The sequence below is a fragment of the Microdochium trichocladiopsis genome (genome assembly GCF_020744255.1).
Source record: "Microdochium trichocladiopsis strain MPI-CAGE-CH-0230 chromosome Unknown B0I36scaffold_14, whole genome shotgun sequence".
Classification (NCBI taxonomy): domain Eukaryota; kingdom Fungi; phylum Ascomycota; class Sordariomycetes; order Xylariales; family Microdochiaceae; genus Microdochium; species Microdochium trichocladiopsis.
Window position 1 is genome coordinate 561,446 of NW_025763557.1, and position 20,870 is coordinate 582,315.

Below are 20,870 nucleotides of genomic sequence, written 5' to 3' on the forward strand. Positions count from 1 at the left end.
GTTCAATCAGTCATTTCGCCCATCGTGACTTATAGAAAGATTTCTTCCTGAAGACGATAACATCAATTTGCATTAGTTAAGACGGAATGAGAAAGCAATAGCTGGAAAGGAAAACAGGCTTCCATCTCAAGGCGCAACAAGCAAGAGCGGTGAGGGAAACTAAGATCAAGGCATGTGTGATCAGCCACTGCATTTTGTCGTGCTGTGAGACGTCGAGGATTGGGAGATTGTGTAGGTTGAGATAGGGCATGTTCCAGGCGGTCGGGCTATGTCCGTTGAGGAGCACGGGATACAGCAACGCAGGAGAGCTCTTCCATGCATCCGTATCCATGGGAGCAACAAGTTCGACGTAAGATGACTTGCGAGCGATTCGAATCTTGCACCCGGATTCCGCAACCGGGATGGGAAAGTCAAGCTTGAGAGGTACAGCCTTGCCAAGAGACGGCGACATTGCAGGCCGACAGGGAGGCTGATTGTACCCGACAACCACCGGCCAGAGCCGACTTCAGGTCATCGGACTGAATATCGAGGCGACCCGTAACCGAAGTTATTTCCCCCGTGCCTACATTGACATCTGCGGTGATGACGGTCCTGACGCCAGGGTTTGAGACGCCTGAAGCTCCGTTATTGTTCGTCGCAAACCCTTGGATAGATATAAACCCGGTCTGATTGGGCATGTACTTGCTGAGATAGACGTGCTCTGTGTCCCCAAGAGTAGTCTCGTATATGTTCAACTCTAGGCCAAGGTGCTTCGTGAACTTCTCGGCGTTCTGAGGTGTAACGTAATCCACAAGCAAGCGGGCCACCCTCCAGGTACTCGTACGACAATGTATAAGATAATTTAACCACAACGCCTTAAATCAATTGAAACTATGAGGAATCCTCTTCTTCAGAGGCAGATACAACTTTCTGACACGTACGAGCATTATGGCCGGGCTCGCCGCAGACGCCACATCGTCGCGCGCACGTTTCTGGCCTCCTCGTACGACTACTATTCTGACTCGTTTCCGCCCTTAACTGCTCCGTCGCGTCAATTTGAGCCTTCAAATCTTTTGCCTGATCAATTGTTAGGGACCCTCCTTTCTGTAGCTGTTTTCTTTTCGTACGACGACGGCGGCTAAGGCGGTCGTTTGTATCTCGAAGTTCGGCGAGGTCATGGCGCATAAGGGTCTGCTCGTGCACCATTATTGTGATTCCTTTATTAAGCTGCCGTAGGCTCTCAATAATGGACGACGGAGAGCTATTCTGGTGTCGTACGATGCGATTTTCAATATACTTCGTCTGCGATTCGGTCTCAATTAGGTTGTTCGGCGTCTTTGAAACCCATGGGGGTGGTAGTCCAGCAGAGGAACCTGGTGGTGTCGGCGTATGAAACTTCATATCTAGCTGCGAAATCACATAATTCGGGTCGTACGGTACTAGGCCTGTCGCTCTGAAGCCTGCCTGGATGTTTGATTTGGTCATTGCAGCGTCGTACGCCTTATAAAAGGCTGGGAGGAAGTCCTCCTTTGAAACGTGGGTTACGTGCGCCCGCATTAGACCTTCGATTTCTTTACCGTACGCCCGTTTCAGAGGTCCAAAACACCCAACATCGAGAGGCTGGAGCTTATACGACGAATGAGCAGGCATACAGAGCGTGACAATATTCTGTTCCTTGCAGTAGAGCTCGAAATCGACGGAATGGTGGCTCTCGTGGCCGTCGAGGATAAGGAGGCGGTGGGTACCCTTCGTACGACTCTTTGTATGGAAATCAAAGTGTTTTACCCATTCTAGGCCTCTCTCGTTCGTCGTCCAACCGTTTTCTGAAAGCGCGATTACCCAGTCGGCCGGTAGAGGGCTATTCGCGGTCCAGGAGTCGAGGTGGACCTTCCCGGCGAAGATAATGTATGGCGGGATTGAATAGCCGTACGACGCGATACCCTGGATTACTGTAACCCATTCCTGATTGCCTTGTTGTACGGCTCTTGGCCTCCCGCGTCGATCGGAGGTCGTAACGACAGTTTCGGCGGAGATCTTGCCCATCGCGAAGCCCGTTTCGTCGAAGTTATAGATATCGTCATCGTGGATCCCGTATTTCGCGATTATGTTTCGTACGAGCTCAAACCACGCGCGATACGCGTCCGGATCCTCGCAAAGGACCCTCTGGTAATCGATTCTTCGATTAAAACGCGTACGGAGCTCAGGTCGTCGTCGTACGAAGGTTGAGGCCCAGTTCGTTCCAACGCGTGGCGCGTCGCGTACGCGGAGGAGTCGATCCGCCATTTCTCGAACACCACTTAACCGCGGTGGAAACGAACGCGAATCTAGGTCGAGTACGTATCGTACGATACTCTCCTCTTCGTATGAGGTTAATTTCTGGCAGGGTGGTCGGGTGTCGTGTTTCGCAGCTCGGCCGTGGTATCGTTGCTGGAGTGTCGTACGAGATACATTATAGATCTGCGCAGCCTTTCGTACGCTTAATTTTGGGTCGGATTGGAGCGCATTTAACGCTAGAACCAAATCACTTTCAATTGATTGTCGTCCCATGATTGGAGGTGGAGAAAAAGGAGAAGGAAGTGAACCTCAATTAAATTGCAGTAAAGTGACCCGTTCACCCGTGTGACCCGCTCACCCGTGGATTACGTTAACTTATAAACGAAGAACCGTAGTAATTCCGATCTCCACTTTTTGTATTTCGCTATTTATAGAGAGAATAAATAATTTATTAACTAGGTATTCGTATAAGGTCTTTATTATCCTTATCGTTTACGATTAGTGAAATTCTTAACCTTATAGCTATAAAGATAAAAGAATTATTTAGCTATGAAAAAGCGGACTTAAAGCGGCGATAAGGAAGTGGCCCGCCTACTTGTGTGGCCCGCTCACTTGTGGATTACGTTACGCTTATTATTACCCCGGTCCGACGGGATGTCTATGGACTAGAAGTCATTTAATACTCCATTACAGTACTACAATTCAAAGACTGTTTGATCTAACACATGTCTTTTATATAATGTGAAGGGGGCTAGGGCGATCTAAACGTCGTATGGTACTTCTGCAGCAGGTCGTTGTAGCCCGCACAATGCTGTGAAGTACAAACAGGGACTTGGTATGTCCTCATCATCCCGGCTAGCCCATAGAGTGTCTGGAATAAAGAGCCTCAAGCTGAGATGGTACGCCCCCGTGTTACCAAACAGCTCCATTGCCAACGTCGTAGCATGATTTGTGACAGTCTAGTCGACTACGGCATGTTCCGCCCAGTATCTAGCAGCATACTCAGCCAATAGGTACCGGTGCGTGACTTCTTCGGTGTCAAGGTCGCCAGGGATGCTAAGCAGATATGCCAGACAAGTTTCTGCGATGACCAACCGGGCGCGCTGCTCCTGAAAGTTATTTGCATCTAGGCCCGACACCAGCCATTCCTTCACTGAGTAGTGAGATAGCTGGATATCTTCTGAACAGCTTCGACATCTCTGCTTCCCGAAATGACTCCCAGACTGGAACAGTACTGCGAGATCTCGTCCGGCGCAGGCATGCGATCTTCTGGGTCAAACCGCGGCTGTCGTTCAGGTTGAAGAAGCTGTGGATGCAATTGCTATGGATGGTTCTGAAAACCCTAGGAACTGTAAGATGTGCGTTGCGTATGGTCTGTTTTCTTGGGATTTCGTTCCATAATCCGGTTATATGTATCAGTCAAGGTCCCCGAGAGGGATTGCAACGCTTCCTTTAGCGCCCTGTATTGCAAACACTTGTTAATGCTATCGAGCTGGCATATTGCCCATCGAAACCTATAAGCGCGTTAGCACTGATGCCTGGCTGCATTGTGCCATGCTACTTGCGGACATTCGGCAAAGGGTAGGCGTTGGAAGGGCGGATAGGGTCGAGGACATAAATAGGAGGAATGATCCCCTCGAACCTTCTCTTCCTCTTCAAGCCCTCTCTGTCTATTTGGCTCTCGAAATTTCCCCATTATGCATCAGCAGCTTCAATTCCGGTCACCTTTCGACCGCACGGCATACCAACAGGCCAAAGCGAAAGGCAAAGGGAGTACAAAGCCCATCCACAGCAAACATGGCAATAAGCAAATCGACAACCGGAACCTCTGGTACCGTCACCATGAACGTCAGTAAGGAGTTCCCGCCTATCGAGACGCTTCTGCCGATGGACGTGGTCGACCTCACCGCAGAAGACGATTCCTTCGTACTGCTGCCGAACCGACTTCCCAGCCGGCCACGCAAGCCAGTGAGAGACAAGCCACCCAGGAACAGGTCACGCAGGAGCAGGCCACTCAGGAACGGGCCACACAGGGTCAGGTACCTCAGGAACAGGCCGCACAGGGGCAACCGACTCAGGGGCAGCCGACTCAGGGGTTGGCCACTCGGAAGCAGGCGCAGGCTACTCCGGAGGTTGAAGACGGCAATGATCAAGGTGTGCATTATGTTCCCTAGATCTTGATGATCGCTAATTTCATGTAGACAGAGAAACCGTCACTCATGAAGCCAGCGTCGAACACATCAAAGAGGATCCGCCGCAGCAAGGCCGCTCGCCAGAGGAGAGCGTGATGTTGGCGAACGGGGCAGGGGATAGCAGACAGCAGTCCGTCGAGTATGCTTTGACTCTTTCTCCAATATCCTCGGCGCAGTCATCCAATGGCGCGGCAGGCCTTTCCACGGATGCCACCTCCAACGCCCTGCCGACCGGCTGCTCGAACGCTTCCTCACAGGACGCGCCTGAACTCCCGCCCGACGAACCACCTCATCCCTGCGGACAAGCGGCCGACAGTCACGACTCGGCACGTTCGGACGGGGGCGTATCTCCCGACCTACCAATGGACGACGCGGACGACGACAGTACACTGCCCGACGAATGGGAGGGTAAAATTATCGGAGAAGAGGCTGACGGGTACTTGGTTGCTTGGAAAAGCAGCTTCATACCCAAGGAATTCGCCGGTGAAGCGATGATTCGGGCCTGGGAGGAACAGAAGGCGAAGATTCTGGCAGGGGGGGGAGAAAGGAAGGGTACCGGATTAAAGCAGCCAGCAACCATCAAGGGTCGGGTGGAGAAACGAGGAGCGGGAAAACGAGGTCGAGGTCGACAGGGTGTCTAACAGCTCATTCTCTGAGACGAATTCAGGTGTTCTCTGCTCCTATAGTTGGCTTGAGCTTGCTGGTTTTTGACGTAGTCACCTTATAAGAGTTGCCCGATCAAGACGTGCCCAGTTCTGGGAATCAATTGCCAAAGCCTGACACCTCGTCCCCACCGAGAATGCCTCTAGCCTTCGATTTGAAGGATCCCAACTATCATCACAAACTCCCAGATCATGAGCAACACTCATCGCCAGGTGGTATCGCAAGCATGTCCACCTCGATAGAGGCGAATGGCAGGGGGCGATGGAGCAGGAGAACCGGCCTATTAGCGGACTGTGATAGCTCGATTAGACAGAGCAAGTGTTCTGCCTCACGGGAGCGACAGCGCCTCACTCGGACTTGGCTGTTCTCGCCTCGCTGATGCGTTCCAGCCGATGTGACCGCTTCCCCGATCACTCCGTCCTTGCATGAAACGCCGAAGAAAGTCCCTTTCGCCTCTGCACTGCCATCCTGGAGTCAGGGGTTACATCACTTGCTCACGGGACCTATGCATCCTAGCCTACCTACCCTTAGGATGTGTGACGCCGAAGGAACAGGTGACGCGGGTGTGCGCCAGGACGCCGATAATTGGTCACACACGAGATCGGCTGGGTGTGCCTCTTTCCTGCACAGTAGTTTCCTCATCGAGAGGAATTTGCGAGTCGGCATTGCCTTCTCGATGCAGAAGATCTCCTGATTCATCCTTCCTTTGCCGTCGTTATGATCCTGCGCGGTACCCTCCCCGGTAAATCCTTACTCTTCAGCCTTTTCGCAAATATGTACCTCGCCGGAACCATTATCTTTGGCGGCGGCCCCGTCGTGATCCCGCTGCTGCGCGAGTATACCGTCGCCGAAGGGTGGCTGAGTACGCGCGACTTCCTTATCGGCCTGGCCATTGCGCAGGCCTTTCCCGGGCCGAACTTCAATTTCGCGGTGTACCTCGGTAGCCTGACGGCGATTAACGGCGGGTACTCCGGGGCTGCGGGCGCGGTAATTGGCTTCGTGGGTATGTTTGCGCCCGGGCTGATTACGATGCACGGGACGATAGGCGTGTGGAACGCGATCCGCGGCTGGAGATGGGTCAAGTCGTCGCTGCGCGGGATCAATGCTGCTGCTGTGGGACTGATCTATACCGCGGTCTACGGGCTCTGGCAGACGGGGTACATGGACGGGAGTTATCAACGGGGCACGAATCTGGGTCTGGATCCGTGGTGGGTTGTCGTCACGGCGGGGAGCTATGTTGGCGGGTACTGGTTCGGGGTCAGCCCACCCGTAGCGATCCTCGTGGGCGCGGTGATGGGGCTTGTTTGGTATGGCGTAGTGTCTGCATAGTGGAGAGTTCGTGGCGTGGTTCTGGTCTCTTTTGTTCTCGGTCGATTTCCAGCAATGATAGGGATACAGGCCAACCTTCACTCCTCTACTTGCATCATCCTAGGTCCCCACAATCTGGGCTCTAATCGAACGTGACGAGGAGCAGGTAACATTCGGAACGTATCCGTTCCAATCAGCTGACTAAACCTTTCAGCATGCCCTTGCAAGCATATAAACCGGACTTTTAGGTTCGACAGCACACTTCTTAAACTCTTTTTTTCCTACCATGGACGGCTGCCAATGATCACAACATTGAATCACTCATCCCATGCTCCTGCTAGCGCCCAACCGCATATCCCACATGCATCACATAGAATCAGTGTTTTCCATACATCTTGGTCAAATACAATATTGAGGGCGACCTATTGATTAATTCACATTGCACATATAGATAAGGAGAGGGCATATTACGCTAGCCTAAATCCAGATGTCAACTCTCAAACTCGAATCCTCAGTGCTGGTAGACAACACGGTCGAGGAGACCACATCAGAGCTCGTCAGGCTCTGTGTAGTAGAGATCGAAGTCACCTCTTGCGAAGAGCCTGTCGTATCGAGACACTCAGAGCTGTCCGCTGCCTCATAACTGCTTGGGATCTCAGAGCTCGCAGCCAATAGTCGGGTCCAGCGACACTCTGCGTTATGCGATATAAGTTGTGCGGGATATTGGTAAGTTCGAATAGAAGGAAGCTTGGCAAGTGATGGGCGATAAAAGGGTTCTGAAGAATCTCATTGCAAGTTAGCAGCTGAATGCCGACCAAACGAGGTCAGGAGCTGTCGAAGCAGAACATCACTTACCTCGATGGATACCGAACACATGAGTACCAGAGTGTGGTGGAGAATAGTGCCCAGATTGGGGTGAGCATCGACGAAGAGGGAGCTCATATGCCACGAGTAAAAGCCCACACAGAAGGCCGCAAGGACCGGCACTATTTTTCGCGCGCTCACTGCGTACCTCCTATGGTGGTTCTCGCCCTCGCCACCGAAGTCCGTACTCAGGTACCCGTCGATGCACACGACCGCGTCTTCGCCGGGTTTTCTCAATGCTTGCACCCCACGTTTGTAATGAGGGCCAGCTGTCATCGAGCTGTACCTCGCCCCAGACACCCGCGACCTTACCCTTTCGCTTCAGCTTCACCACCGACAAAGTAGTCGTACAACGAAAGGCCCCGAAGGAACCTGCCGCGGTGCGGATATGCCTGCGCTAAAGAGATCCTTTCTCCGCGTCTCGGGAAGCGGCACGGCTCGACACCCCCTTATTGCTAGAGGTATGCAGACGCCACGCATAACAGCACACCACCTTCCCTCGCAATTCCCAGAATCTCAGCGCGCTCAGTGGTCCGCATCCGAGTTGGCGACCCACAGTCTAATCAAGACCACGTCTCCCATTCTCACAGCCGACGCAAGTTTGCTGCCGCACTGCCAATAGGAACCTAACACGTCCGACATGATGTGATTATCTGGCACCCCCGTACCGGAGTTCCCCTCCCCCTCTCACCCCCGTGCCGGAGTTCCCCTCCCCCTCTCACCCCCGTGCCGGAGTTCCCCTCCCCCTCTCACCCCCGCTTCTATTATGCCTCGCAGACGCCGCCTCTCGACACCCAGTCGCGCATACGCACAAACTTTTGTCGAGGGGTCCGGGGGATAGGCCAAGCCCAGCTGGGTAAGCTGGCAGCCGCAATAAATCGAGAGGATCCCCTCAAGGATGGTGGTGCTGGGCTTTTTCCAGGACCTTAGCTTCCGTCCTTACATGTCCCAACTCTCAGGACTTTCGATTCCGTTTTCATCGACAACATGGACCCCGGTACCCTCGCCGCCATTACCGGGGGGCTGTTCGCTCTCCTGAGCAAATTCAATAACGCGCTCGAGGGGTATCTAGAGCAGCTGAAAAAGAAGCAGCAGGCCAAACAGATCCTGATGTCGCTCAAGGAGGAGTGCGACATCACACAGGTGATAGCCTCCAACATCAAAGACGCCATCGATAAGGTCTCCGGCCAGGGTTCCAGCGCTCAGAATAAACTAGTCAACGCAATCAGGCTCATGGCCCGGGAGCTTGGAGCGCTCGTCAAAAAGCTTACCACGACCATCGAAGACATCTTCAAGCTCGGAGATATCGGCAAGATTGGAAATGCGCTCGTACAAAGCGAGTCACTGTGCTTGGCTGAGCACGGGCCACAATTACATCCCAATGTCATTGTGGCCCGTGCGCGGGTCAGCGGCCTTGTGGGCCTTGGCGTGTTCCAGGCACCACTCCGTGACACAGGGCATCGCATCAGCGATATATAGCGAATTGTACCCGCATTAGATACTTCGCGCTTGAAGGGAGAGACACAACTCGCGAACAGGATGCTGCCTACCACAATGGATCTACCTCCTAGAGTCCCAGCAGGCAATTGCGTCGGAGGCACTTTGTCTTCAGTGCCATGGCTAAGGCTGCAGGATGAATTTACCAGCAGCGACAGCCTGGGGCGCACTCGAGGAGATTGAAGAAGCCAATGGCTCGGGACTAGGTCTCAGAGTACAGACAAGGCTCGACTCGCGTGCTTGAAGCACGCTCCGGTCCTCTCATGGACTACGTAGTAGGCAGTTGAGGGTAGAGTACCTCGATTTAAAGCGGTGTCCAATTGCTAGGTACAATGACTGGGCTGTTTAGACTGAATGGTTGGCAGAGACACAGAAGATGGTGCAACCTGGACCTTTCTTGGCAACTTAGAATTGCGCTGCTCTTCCGGTGTATATAGTAGATGGGAAGACAAGCGGCAACAGGGCAGATACATAGGCGTGGCCTACGCACAGCGAAAGAGCTCGCGGGGTCGTTACCGGAGTGTCAACTGAACCGCGCCAGAAGTCCAAAGGGGTTATCCGTCTTCGCGCTACCAATCATGTTATCTCCGTTCCCGCCGGTGTAATTGTTGTACGACATCCGGGCCGGGACACGATGGGGCCGATTCAACCGGCTAGTTGGCGAATCATAGTTCACATGAGCCGCCGTGCGCCAAAGTACCCCGCTCCTCCGGGCGGTATCCCGGTCGGCCAAGGAGTTATTTATATAGTTCAGCACAATTTTGCCCTCCTCTGCTTCCCTCAAAAGTGTAGTATAAAGATCTGGCTCATCCGTATGACTCTGGTTCTTGCAGCACGATAAAGCGACCACATTAATCCGACTTACTTGAGTATCTCCAAACATTGTCCTTAGCAAATATGGCGGACCGGTTGCAGCGATACCGTCGGTCGTATAATCCGGCTCGGGCACAGATACAGCCTATCGCTACTCAAGGCCTCGGGCCTTGCCGTGAGCCTTGTCAGTCTGCCATTGACGACTCCAGTGCACGAGCGGCGATATTAGCACTACTTCAGGCTGTAGCTCGCGCCCTTAACGAAGAAGAGAGGGTGGAAAAGAGGAATGTCAACCATCATGAACGTTCCGGCTTAGAGAGCCAGCCGGGCAAAGAGGCAGATGCTAGGCATAACATTCACTTTCTTGATCTACCGGAGGTTGTTTTCTTCCGTCCACAGCTGAGTGAGCACGGTATGGAGTAGCAACATTGTAGTCGGGAGAGTTTATAGCACTTAGGCGTCTTCCTCACGCGTCGACATGGTCACATCTAATATACCTCATCACAACTCAATTAAGATCTTGGACTTAGTAAGACGGTGTATAATACTATCTATAGTTGATCTTTGCGACCCGCGGTGTAATGAAAAGGTTCTCACACATAACTAACGGCTCGCCCCGCGGCCGGTAGATCAAATTTATTTCTCCCTTCGATAAGCTAGAACCTAGCAGATTGACACCGTCTGAATCATGGTAACTGTTGAGGCGATCGTTAAAGTAGCAAGATAGCTCGGTCTGGAAGAACCCGAACTGTCTGCGAAAAGGGGATTATCGCTAGAACCGGTAGCTCCTGCAATCTGGATGTTAGAGCTCTCACTACTACTTGCTGTTTGTGTAATGCCGAGGTCGCTGACGGTTTCACCGGGGGTTGCTGTTGCTTGTGTAGTTCCCGTTTCGCTGGCGGTCCCTTCAATAGGATCTACCACTGGAGGCGCACTTGTACTGCTAGAGGAAAGGCTTGTCTCGTCATCCGCCAATGTGCGTGTAAAAGTGATGGTTTGATGAGTGGTTTCTGTTGCGGTTAAAGTAGGCTTCGTTATAGTAGTCCACGTAGTTCTCGTACTGAGCTCCTCGGTAATGCAAGCAATACAACCATTATGTTGCGCCGCGAGGGCGAAATCGGGATCACCACCTGTAATTAGCACGCGATTGCAGCTGGCCTCCTGACCTGAGCATTGCCTGTGAAAAGTCAGCGGGGTCCCCGAAGCCGTAATGGACAGACTGCGCACCAAAGCAACCATGCTTCACCGTTTGGTACAGTGGGAGGCAATTTGAAGCTTGCCAACTCCTGTCCGGAGCACGGCTTCGAGGCATGGAAGGCCCAGGACGTGGGCAGGAATCCTTCCTCTGAGAACTCAAGAGTAGCCAGGCATTGTGCCACCCGGTTCGAGTTAAGGCTGTAGGCAGATTAGTGATGATTTTAGGGTACGAATCTCGTCATCGGGGCCACGAACAGAGCTGAGATAGTCGAGTTTCCCGCAGTAAGATTAAAGGGCGGGCTGGACAAGCAATTAGATGGGAGGGTGCTTATGGATTGGCCGACCGTGATGAGCGACAACAGAATGATGAAAAGCCTTGCCATATTCTTATATAATGCGTTGTCGTCACGAGATGATCTGTAAAGGTTGGAATTGTTTACCAGACAACTCAATCGAGCTACTTCGGTGGCCGTGCTACTCTTTATACAGCCGATGCGTCGAAAATAGCGGGGCAGAACTATGAGTTTTCGACCACGTCTATTCCAACAGACCCCTGACCGTACCTGCCGAAGACCGGAATCTGACGCTCAAATTAGCCCCGTGCGCCTTCTTAAATCATCAGCCACCCGCACCCTAGCATAGTAGGTCTAACCACTGTCATGCATAATTATCAAGTTATGAGCTATGAGTAACAAGTCGCTCCCGAAAACCCCACTGCAGCTCGCTCCAGCGCCGTTATCTGAGCGCCGCATGTTGACACTTGCGGAGCGAGCATGCAGCCTTTCGGAGCGAAACAAAGAGCTGGTCAAGAACATAGAAGAGGCAAAGGCTAGAATCCGCAAGGGCGATAGAGAGATTCGGCGACTGCGGGGTATTATTACTAGGCTTGCAGTACAACTACATGATACCTTTCAAGAATTTGAGAATGGTAGTAGTAGCAAAACAGACCCGAAGCACCGCCAGACCGACCATAGTCAAGTTTGTAGCGAGTGGAGTGACTAGAGAATAGTTAAATATAGGTGCATGGCCCTTTATATACTGCTTATTGGCACGCGGATAGCGCATCGGAACTTGTAGTACAATTACAACCTGGATCTAAATAATGCCTGAAGCTATGGCCTCTCCAGGCCCGGAAAGAAATGCACTCGCTTTTGACTCCCTCTAGACTCCCTCTCTGCAATTTCTTGATTGGCTTTTGCAATTCTTAGACTCCTGAGCAGCTGGTGTGCGATCCTGTCACGCTCTGTAGAGTTTGAGCGCTGCTCCTTCTCTCTGTCGGCAAGTTCTCGAGCTGGCTCCATCACAACTCGATAGTTCGTGATCTTGTAGGATTTGTTTGATGGGGTCGTTCGCCGTTGGGGTAGGGTAGCTCTGTGCCTGCTAACTGGGTAATAAGGCACATCAGACCCATGCGAGGGCACCTGGCAATAATAGCATCCCATTTTGTAAGGAACGCAGTAGGAAGACAGTTGCTCGCGGGAATCAAGGTTATCTAACCTCCCGGCGATCTTCTCAGTCCACAAGAAGAGATCCTTATAGAAAGCCTTGGCCAGGTCTAATTCAGACAATGGGAAGAGATAGTCGAAAATAACTTCGATATACATAGATCATGGTACTATTAAGGCAGCCCCACCTACCAATACTATTTAACGAGCCGACTCTCAGAGCGATGGAAAGGAGCTAGCCGCGCGCAAAGCATGGTGGGCGGCTCCAAAAGCTTACCCTAGCTTTTCCACGTTGTAAATAGCAGCCCGTCTAGACTTACGGAACATATAATGGAGTCCTGCTTACCCACGCTCCAGATTTCCACCTGCATATCGTGACGGAAATGGTACACTATAGCTTTAGCTTGCATTTAGGTATTACTGAGTAGGACCTAATGATAAATAGACTCCTATGAGCTGTACATACTAAAAACATAATAATCAAGAGAACCTGTGCGTAGGCTGGGAACTAGCACCGACCGTCCCTTCCCATAACACTCACCTAACGCCCCCGCTGCACCGCAGCTCCGGCCCCACTATGCGCCGGCGCTACCATCACGTGGACCCCACTTCGGCGCTTCGGCGCTCCGGCGGCAGCGCCCTCGCACTGACCCTCGTCCGGGTGGGGCAAGATCCGTTCCGGAGCCACCTTGCGGTCCTTCTCGGCTGTGGCCGCACGGGAGCCAGCTTGAGCTTCCCCTCTTTCTACGTTGATTGTGGACGACTCATGGCAATCACTTTCCCCCTTTCAAGTCTGATTTTGTTACTCCTCATTATTGAACAGTACTAGCTCTCTACGGTTCTACTGCTATGCCTGCCCAGCGGCCACGCTTGCGAGTGGAGATCATGGTCGAGGTGAGCTTCCCATTCATGAACCTGAGTTTAACTGCTAAATACTTAGTGAGGACAGGTCACGCCGGAGCTGACCGTACGGACTCGTTATCGACAAAAGAGCGGAGTCGTGTACTGTCAGGCAGATCCAGGAGGGATCTCAGCGGTCTGGCATCATCGGACCTCTCGGATGGGGACTGTCGAGCTTCTCGTCTATAGAGTACGCGGGATTTCGAATGGGCCGCCGATCCGAAGCGCAGCGTGGGAATGCGAAAGACGAGTTCAGTACGAGAATGAGGCCCTGATGCTCCAGTATTGGGGCTTGCGGGGAGGGCGAGAACTAGCCGTATGCGGCACGCAAAGGCGGATTTTTCGGGTCCTCCGTTACAACTATCTCACACTGCAGTACTTGGTGCAGTGGGTGGGCCACGCTTTGGACGATGCTACATGGGTGTCGCAGGCAGAGATGCTCAAATGTACCAGCTGGCCTTCACTACAGACCTGGACATACCCAATTACAGAGCAGATGGCTACGACGGGATACTAGTACAGGCAACGCGGTCGCTCAGTCATTCTTTTGGAAGGAAAGAACTTCGCCTTCGTGTATCTACTAGTGTCACTGGCACTAGCACTGCTCATGTCAGCCCAGCCGCTAGTCTCAACTCAGAGTCATTTACGTCCACAAGGTGTCGGACAGAACACGCCAGGCACGTTGTGCGCTCCACGATGTACTTTGCACAGCGTGATGGTGAACCAGGACGGAGCGGCACCTAATCCTTGCAGTCCTCCACCACTGGGACTGCACACTGTGCACTACACAATGTGCTCGGTGCGTCAGTTAGTGCTTGCCATGATATGTGCAGTACACTGAGCTCCACACATTGTGGAGCATATAGCACGAAACCGGATCAAGGCAGGCACGCTGTGCTAGGCTAACTCTGGTTCTCACTGTCCAGGAGCCTCTTCGCACTCGAGACTACTGAACCGAGGTTGTGGGCCGGGCGTTGCCTGCTCTTGCAAGATCTCGAAAGGTCCAGAATCTGGCAGGCACTTATAAGAGCCTGTGGTGCTGATTCGAAGATCTGCAGCGACATGGTCTCTAGACTCTGTTCGCTTATCTTAGAGAAGTTCTTACTAGAGAGCGCTGAGTCAGTGTGAAGGAAATCCTCGGGGACGTGCCGCACTTACACAGCGGCCTCTGTTGGTCCCTCTACGTAGACCATGAGGAAGAACACGGACGGCTTTGCGAGTCGGCGCCAGCGACGGGCCACACGTTTCGTCTCCAAGACGACCGACCTACTTGTCTGGAATGCAGATATGCAGAGGTCAATTGCTATACTGGCGTTGTGCCGAGTGGTGCCTATGCCGTTCCGCCTGTTTAATTTGTCTTTCCTTCTGTCAGCCTTGACAATATCTTCAATCGTATCGAAGAGGTCGAGCAAGCGAATGTACGCCATGCGGGCCACGATGAAAGAGGGGGGGGTATGAATGAGACGGTACAGCGAGCGGAGAGCATCTAGAATAGAAAGGTCGGAACTGCGGATATTGGCTGGCAGCATCGTGCACTCCACGAGCTGGTTCCATTGTTGCGATACTTCTGTACAGCTAGCCAAAATATGCTGAGCGAAATCTTCTCGTACCAGGCTCGCCGCCAGGACCTGGCCCAGAGGATCTTCATGATTCGTAGCGGTAGCAGCCATTGCAACTGCGCCGGTGTCATAGCTGCTGTTCTCTAGTTCAGGTTGACGTGGCTGCTGCTTTATATATTTGTGTTTAGGATGTGCTCTTATGTTTGCAGAGAGCCTTGAGATTATTTTCAGCAGCTGAATTCAACTTGAGCTCTGTTTCTCCGCCCATTTCAGTCTTTTTTCGAGCGTTGCGAGGTCCAAATCGACCCGCCTGGCTATTTTCCGAATGTATGCATGGGTTGAAATGAGGGACCCCTAGTGGGGTAGCTGCGGGGTGCACAGGGCAGTAGTCTTTGAAATAGCTTTAGAGTCAGCATCGAAGCTGCAGAGTATATAGTACGATACTTGTCGCTTGCAAATCTCCGTCCCATCTTACACAGCCCCTGATTCCAGAAGTGCCGAGTACATTCTTTACAACAATGACCAATTACAGACTGCAGCGAGCTAGCACTTCGTGTGCTTGTGCTTTTACGTCTCGAGAGCTCCGCACTGAAGGAATTCGAGAGACTGACGACCTGATCGAGGTCTACCGCCAGCGTGCTACTTCACAGCAGGCAGTAAAAGAGGCTTGGCAAATGGTCAGCGACTTGGCAAATTCAGTTACCATATTGGCCAGCAAAATGGGGGCTATGGACGACTCGCTTAGACAAGTGGAAAGGGTCTTACAAGCAGGCCTGCCACATCTAGATGGTCATTCGAAGCGTGGCTAAGATAATTTCCGAGATATATCACGTACACGAAGAGGCTTGCATTATCGAAAGAGTCGTTGGGACATTAGAATAAGAAAGCTCTCCGTGAAAATACAAACCTTACATGTTCACCTTTACTATTAACGTAAATGCATAGCGAGTGGGCCAGCATAGCGAGTGGGCCACCTCCATCACTTCACTAGAATTCCATCTTCTAACACATCTTACTCAACAACCAGCCATGGAGACCCCTTCTAAAGATAACCAATTGAATCTCGCTCTTCAAGCTATGGACCGTGATCCTTCCCTTTCTATACGCCGCGCAGCTGCAATCTACAACGTCTCTCGAACAACGCTTACCCGCCGCTATAAGGGGACGCCTTCTCGACGCGATAGCCTACCAAATTCGATGAAATTAACAGAGCTAGAGGAGCAGACGATTGTCGACTATATTCTCGACTTGGATGCGCGAGCATATCCTCCTCGGCTAAGTGAGGTTGGAGAAATGGCGAATCGACTGCTCGATAAGCGGGCTGCGCCACGCGTCGGTTCACGATGGGCGTCAAACTTCGTTAAGCGACAACCACAGCTCCAGACGCGTTTCTTTCGCAAGTACGACTACAAGAGAGCCCAATGCGAGGATCCCGACGCGATAAACGCGTGGTTTCGGCTTGTGCGGAACGTAGTCGCGAAAAACGGCGTAGCGGACTCCGATATCTACAACTTCGACGAGACAGGCTTTCAGATGGGCGTTATCGCGACCGGGATGGTCGTTACAAACGCGCAAATACGGTCGAACGTTAAGATGAAGCAACCAGGTAATCGGGAATGGGCTACGGTAATCCAGGGCGTTAGCGCGACTGGATTCTACGTCCCGCCGTTCGTAGTATTTGCCGGCAAATATCACCTCTCGACCTGGTATCAAGATAACGCGATTCCTCGCGACTGGAGAATCGTAACATCCGCAAACGGCTGGACTACAAACGAAATTGGTCTAGATTGGATTCGACATTTCGATCAGCACACAAAGTCGCGAACAAAAGGCGGTTATCGCCTCCTCGTCCTCGACGGCCACGAAAGTCACCACTCGGTCGAATTCGAGCTCTACTGTAAGGACAACAACATTATTACGCTCTGTATGCCTCCTCACTCGTCTCATATACTCCAGCCTCTCGATGTTGGCTGTTTTGGTCCGCTGAAGAAAGCATACGGTCGGCAAATTGAGCTTAAGATAAAGGCGGGTACAACGCATATCGGCAAGGAGGACTTCCTCCCCTCGTTTTTAGCGGCATTCCAGCAGACAATGACGGAAAAAAACATCCAGGGAGGCTTCAGAGGGGCGGGACTTGTACCCTATGACCCTGAAGCCGTTTTATCCAAGCTCGATGTGAAGTTCAAGACGCCAACACCCTCGAGGACGCCTCGGACGTCACCGGAGCCATGGACTTCCCGAACGCCCACCACCGCTATGGAAGCCCGTTCACAGTCTAATTTCATCAAACGTCGGATCTCTCGTCACCAGGGAAGCTCTCCAACGTCAATTATTGAAGCAGTTGAGCAGTTCACGAAGGGAGCAAAGGGGATCATGCACCGGTTCGCCCTAATGGAGGCAAGGATGAAGATGCTTGAAGACGAGAATGCAGTACTTAGTAAGCGCCGGAGAGCTAAGAAAACACGTCTCCGGAAAGGCCAGAGCATGACTCTAGGCGAGGGACAGGACCTTATAGCCCAGAGAGAGGTGAACACTCAAATAACACAGGAAACGCAAGAAAATCGAGGTCATGCAGGCGGCACTACGCCAACGCAGCGCCGCTGTGGTACCTGCGGGATGACTGGCCATAATGCGAGAACTTGCCAAATAGTTACTCTAGGGTCTGAACTCGAAGATAGCGATTAGTTTATATCAATTCAAGACGTTTTGGTTTTGCTGACGAGGTTTTGATTCTCGAGATGTGGTGGGGGTGGCCCACTCGCTATGCTGGCCCACTCGCTATGCATTTACGTTATGTAAATTTGCCACACTCAGCCACATTGGCAGAGCTCGTGCCGCCCTTGTGGCTTGATACTCCGCTTTCGTTAAAAGCTCACACAGCATACGAATGCCCAGGTCTGCCACTTTCAACTCTCCCAGTTCAACATCCCCCACGAGAACAAACCCCGGCAATAAGAGGGTACCTTCGGCAATGTGGACACTCGTCGGTCTTGGCTCCACGGGCGGGGTCTACGAATTGGACAGTAACAGTAACACAGTCCTGAAACTGCCTTGGCAAATCGATGGCGATGAAGCATGGAATGCAAAGCTATTGAAGCACTTCGAAATCGAACATAAGGTGTATCGTCTCTTGGGAGAAAACGAGCACATCCTGCCGTGAGTGGTCTCCACGCACGACTACCATAAACTCCGCTGACCGACAAAGTTATTTTGGCCCTGAAATCCTTGAAAAACGCCAAGGGCTAGTCCTTGCCAAAGCCGATAGATCTTTGCAAGAAGTGCTAGACAAAACTTGGAACGCAACGTCGGATTTTCACAAAAGATGGTGTGTCGAGGCTGCGAAGGCGGTAGCGTATATCCACGAACGCGGCGTCTACCATTGCGATCTGCGGCCGGACAACTTCCTAGTGCTAAACAACGTCCTCCAGCTGGGTGACTTCGGTGGAGCTGTCTGTCTTGAGCTCGGACTGGATGCGAAAAAACTGCCCGACGACGGCTTCTTCAATTTGAAGCCCGAGGTAACTGCTCACACCGACATATTTGCCCTAGGTTCCATCCTATATAGCATATTGACCGGACACTGGCCCTTTTGCGGGACTGGTGAGCATGTTCTACGAACCGATGTGGCACACGATGAGGAATACGGGAAGATAGTCAAAGACAACTTCGGCAGCGGCAAGTATCCAGAGGTCGCGACTTTAGAGGCTGGCGGCATTATTCTAGGCTGCTGGACAGGCCAGTATGATAGTGCTCAAGACATCGTAGTGGCGCTCGAGAGGGCATTCAATGAGTCGGCAGGATAATATGTCTTCACGAATCGCGCCGTAGCTTAAGGGAGTGTACGAAGAAGGCAATGACGACTAAGAGTGGCGAAGGTGCGCATAAGCATAGGCATACATATGTGGAACAAGCCTCCTGCTATCCTTGGAATGAACATTGTCCACGAATAGCAAAGCTCTGTTCCACGAACTGTCTTTCCGCCCTTCTTGTCCATCTGATCTGCATATAGATGTTTAGAATGGGCAACAGGTGGTGGGCGACAAGGCGGCGACAAATGGGGGGCACGGAGGCAGCAGATACATGGCAACGGTGGGCTCGAGGAAAGAACCCCGGGCCATATTAGCTACTGCTTGCGAAGGCCTCGCCTCCCGGAGTCGAGTGTAGTGGATCTTAGCAGCGGGAGCCTGCATCGCGGCAGTGTGGTATGAAGGAATACGATGAAGTCCATAAGATACAGGGTGCGCGCCGCGTGCTTTGGCCGCTCAGCTTCCTATGATCTGCTTTCATCGCTTTCGGAGCCGGGAGCCGGATTTGCTACTGCTCTCGGTGCTACCGGTGCTCTCATATCCCCCCCCCCCCCCACCTCCCCCACAAGGGACCGAGCAGGTGGACCCCTGTACAGTACTATAGTAGTCGCACTCGGTCGGCTCTGCCGCTCTCAGCTCCTCGCACCCGCATACGCGCCCTGCGCCCGCTGCAGGGATGGAGAGCATAGCGCTGATACGACGAGAATCTTACGGGGCTGCCTGGTGTGGGACGAAGTAAGGCTTGGCTGCTCCAATTGTGTATTCGATGACACGTGGCATCGGTATCACTGGTAAGTCTGCCCCCCGTCTCGCGACCAGGGTACTTCGCGACCACCCCAAACCCCACCAAAATCGCTAAAATCGCTACCTTGTCACTCGGCTATAGCTCAGCTAATAAATTAACTATAGATCTACTTTAAGTATTTTTAGAGTTAGGATTAACGTAATCCACAAGTGGGTGAATCACACAAGTGGATGAATCAGTCCCCCGCCACTTTCGTACAGGCTGTCTTCTTTCCCCCTTTTCTCCACCGATAATTATGGTACGACAATCAAATGAAAGCGATTTAGTTCTCGCGCTAAATGCGCTTCAATCGAACCTAGAATTGAGCGTACGAAAGGCTGCACAGATCTATAATGTATCCTTCTCAACCCTCCAACGACGACAACACGGCCGACCTACGCAACAAGATATCCGACCACCTTGCCAGAAATTGACCTCGTACGAAGAGGACAGTATCGTACGATATATAATCGACCTAGATTCGCGATCGTTTCCACCGCGGTTAAGTAGTGTTCGAGAAATGGCGGATCGACTCCTCCGCGTACGCGACGCGCTACACGTCGGAACGAACTGGGCCTCAAACTTCGTACGACGACGACCAGAGCTCCGTACGCGTTTTAATCGAAGAATCGACTACTAGAGAGTCCTCTGCGAAGATCCAGACGCGTATCGCGCGTGGTTTAAGCTCGTACAAAACATAATCGCGAAATACGGGATCCACGTTAACGACATCTATAACTTCGACGAAACGGGCTTCGCGATAGGTAAAATCTCCGCCGAAACTGTCGTTACAACCTCCGATCGACGTAGGAAGCCAAGAGCTGTACAACAAGGGAATCAGGAATGGGTTACAGTAATCCAGGGTATCGCGTCGTACAGCTATTCAATCCCGCCGTACATCATCTTCGCCGGGAAGGTCCACCTTAACTCCTGGACCGCAAATAGCCCCCTACCGCCCGACTAGGTAATCGCGCTTTCAGAAAACGGTTGGACGACGAACGAGAGAGGCCTAGAATGGGTAAAACACTTTGATTTCCATACAAAGAGTCGTACGAAGGGTACCCACCGCCTCCTTATCCTCGACGGCCACGAGAGCCACCATTCCGTCGATTTCGAGCTCTACTGTAAGGAACAGAATATTGTTACGCTCTGTATGCCTGCTCATTCGTCGCATAAGCTCCAGCCTCTCGATGTTGGGTGTTTTGGACCTCTGAAACGGGCGTACGGTAAAGAAATCGAAGGTCTAATGCGGGCGCACGTAACCCACGTTTCAAAGGAGGACTTCCTCCCAGCCTTTTATAAGGCGTACGACGCTGCAATGACCAAATCAAACATCCAGGCAGGCTTCAGAGCGACAGGCCTAGTACCGTACGACCCGAATTATGTGATTTCGCAGCTAGATGTGAAGTTTCATACGCCGACACCGCCAGGTTCCTCTGCTGGACTACCACCCCCATGGGTTTCAAAGACGCCGAACAACCCAATTGAGACCGAATCGCAGACGAAGTATATTGAAAATCGTATCGTACGACACCAGAATAGCTCTCCGTCGTCCATTGTTCAGGGCCTACGACAGCTAGGAAAAGGAG

General features: G+C 52.2%; 7 protein-coding genes across 7 annotated transcripts; 5 read left to right on the plus strand and 2 right to left on the minus strand.

The window, feature by feature from the left end:
• Positions 1–52: 52 nt before the first annotated feature.
• Positions 53–578, minus strand: B0I36DRAFT_399226 (uncharacterized protein). Its single transcript, XM_046161635.1, has one exon. It carries the CDS (start codon positions 449–451, stop codon positions 77–79), a length of 375 nt encoding a protein of 124 aa, XP_046004842.1. The 5' UTR covers positions 452–578; the 3' UTR covers positions 53–76.
• A 3,472-nt stretch (positions 579–4,050) lies between these two features.
• Positions 4,051–5,086, plus strand: B0I36DRAFT_399230 (uncharacterized protein; the record flags this gene model as incomplete). The annotated part of the gene is made up of 2 exons (XM_046161636.1): positions 4,051–4,105; positions 4,455–5,086. The coding sequence occupies 2 exons, from the start codon at positions 4,051–4,053 to the stop codon at positions 5,084–5,086; spliced, it is 687 nt and encodes a 228-aa protein (XP_046004843.1).
• Positions 5,087–5,344: 258 nt separating this feature from the next.
• Positions 5,345–6,437, plus strand: B0I36DRAFT_399231 (chromate transporter; the record flags this gene model as incomplete). The annotated part of the gene is made up of 1 exon (XM_046161637.1): positions 5,345–6,437. The coding sequence occupies exon 1, from the start codon at positions 5,826–5,828 to the stop codon at positions 6,435–6,437; it is 612 nt and encodes a 203-aa protein (XP_046004844.1). The 5' UTR covers positions 5,345–5,825.
• Positions 6,438–6,740: 303 nt separating this feature from the next.
• B0I36DRAFT_52134 (uncharacterized protein) lies at positions 6,741–7,631 on the minus strand. The gene is made up of 2 exons (XM_046162985.1): positions 7,272–7,631; positions 6,741–7,201 (listed from the first exon to the last, which is right to left on the minus strand). Exons 1-2 carry the CDS (start codon positions 7,554–7,556, stop codon positions 7,001–7,003), a joined length of 486 nt encoding a protein of 161 aa, XP_046004845.1. The 5' UTR covers positions 7,557–7,631; the 3' UTR covers positions 6,741–7,000.
• A 636-nt stretch (positions 7,632–8,267) lies between these two features.
• On the plus strand, positions 8,268–8,759 carry B0I36DRAFT_369730 (uncharacterized protein; the record flags this gene model as incomplete). Its single annotated transcript, XM_046159821.1, has 1 exon — positions 8,268–8,759. The coding sequence occupies one exon, from the start codon at positions 8,268–8,270 to the stop codon at positions 8,757–8,759; it is 492 nt and encodes a 163-aa protein (XP_046004846.1).
• Positions 8,760–12,880: 4,121 nt separating this feature from the next.
• On the plus strand, positions 12,881–13,770 carry B0I36DRAFT_339760 (uncharacterized protein; the record flags this gene model as incomplete). The annotated part of the gene is made up of 2 exons (XM_046155900.1): positions 12,881–13,126; positions 13,182–13,770. A coding segment is annotated over exon 2 (348 nt), but the record flags the coding sequence as incomplete, so codon positions are not given.
• A 3,892-nt stretch (positions 13,771–17,662) lies between these two features.
• On the plus strand, positions 17,663–18,494 carry B0I36DRAFT_256510 (kinase; the record flags this gene model as incomplete). The annotated part of the gene is made up of 2 exons (XM_046150945.1): positions 17,663–17,847; positions 17,897–18,494. The coding sequence occupies 2 exons, from the start codon at positions 17,663–17,665 to the stop codon at positions 18,492–18,494; spliced, it is 783 nt and encodes a 260-aa protein (XP_046004848.1).
• Between the last annotated feature and the right edge of the window lie 2,376 nt (positions 18,495–20,870).

Bases quoted from the DNA above. Each gene is read 5' to 3' on its own strand.
- B0I36DRAFT_52134 (XM_046162985.1), bottom strand. From the start codon at position 7,556: ATGACAGCTGGCCCTCATTACAAACGTGGGGTGCAAGCATTGAGAAAA. The intron at 7,202-7,271 runs GTAAGTGATGTT...ACTTGCAATGAG, and splicing joins TGTGTTCGGTATCCATCGAG to ATTCTTCAGAACCCTTTTAT.
- B0I36DRAFT_399226 (XM_046161635.1), bottom strand. From the start codon at position 451: ATGTCGCCGTCTCTTGGCAAGGCTGTACCTCTCAAGCTTGACTTTCCC.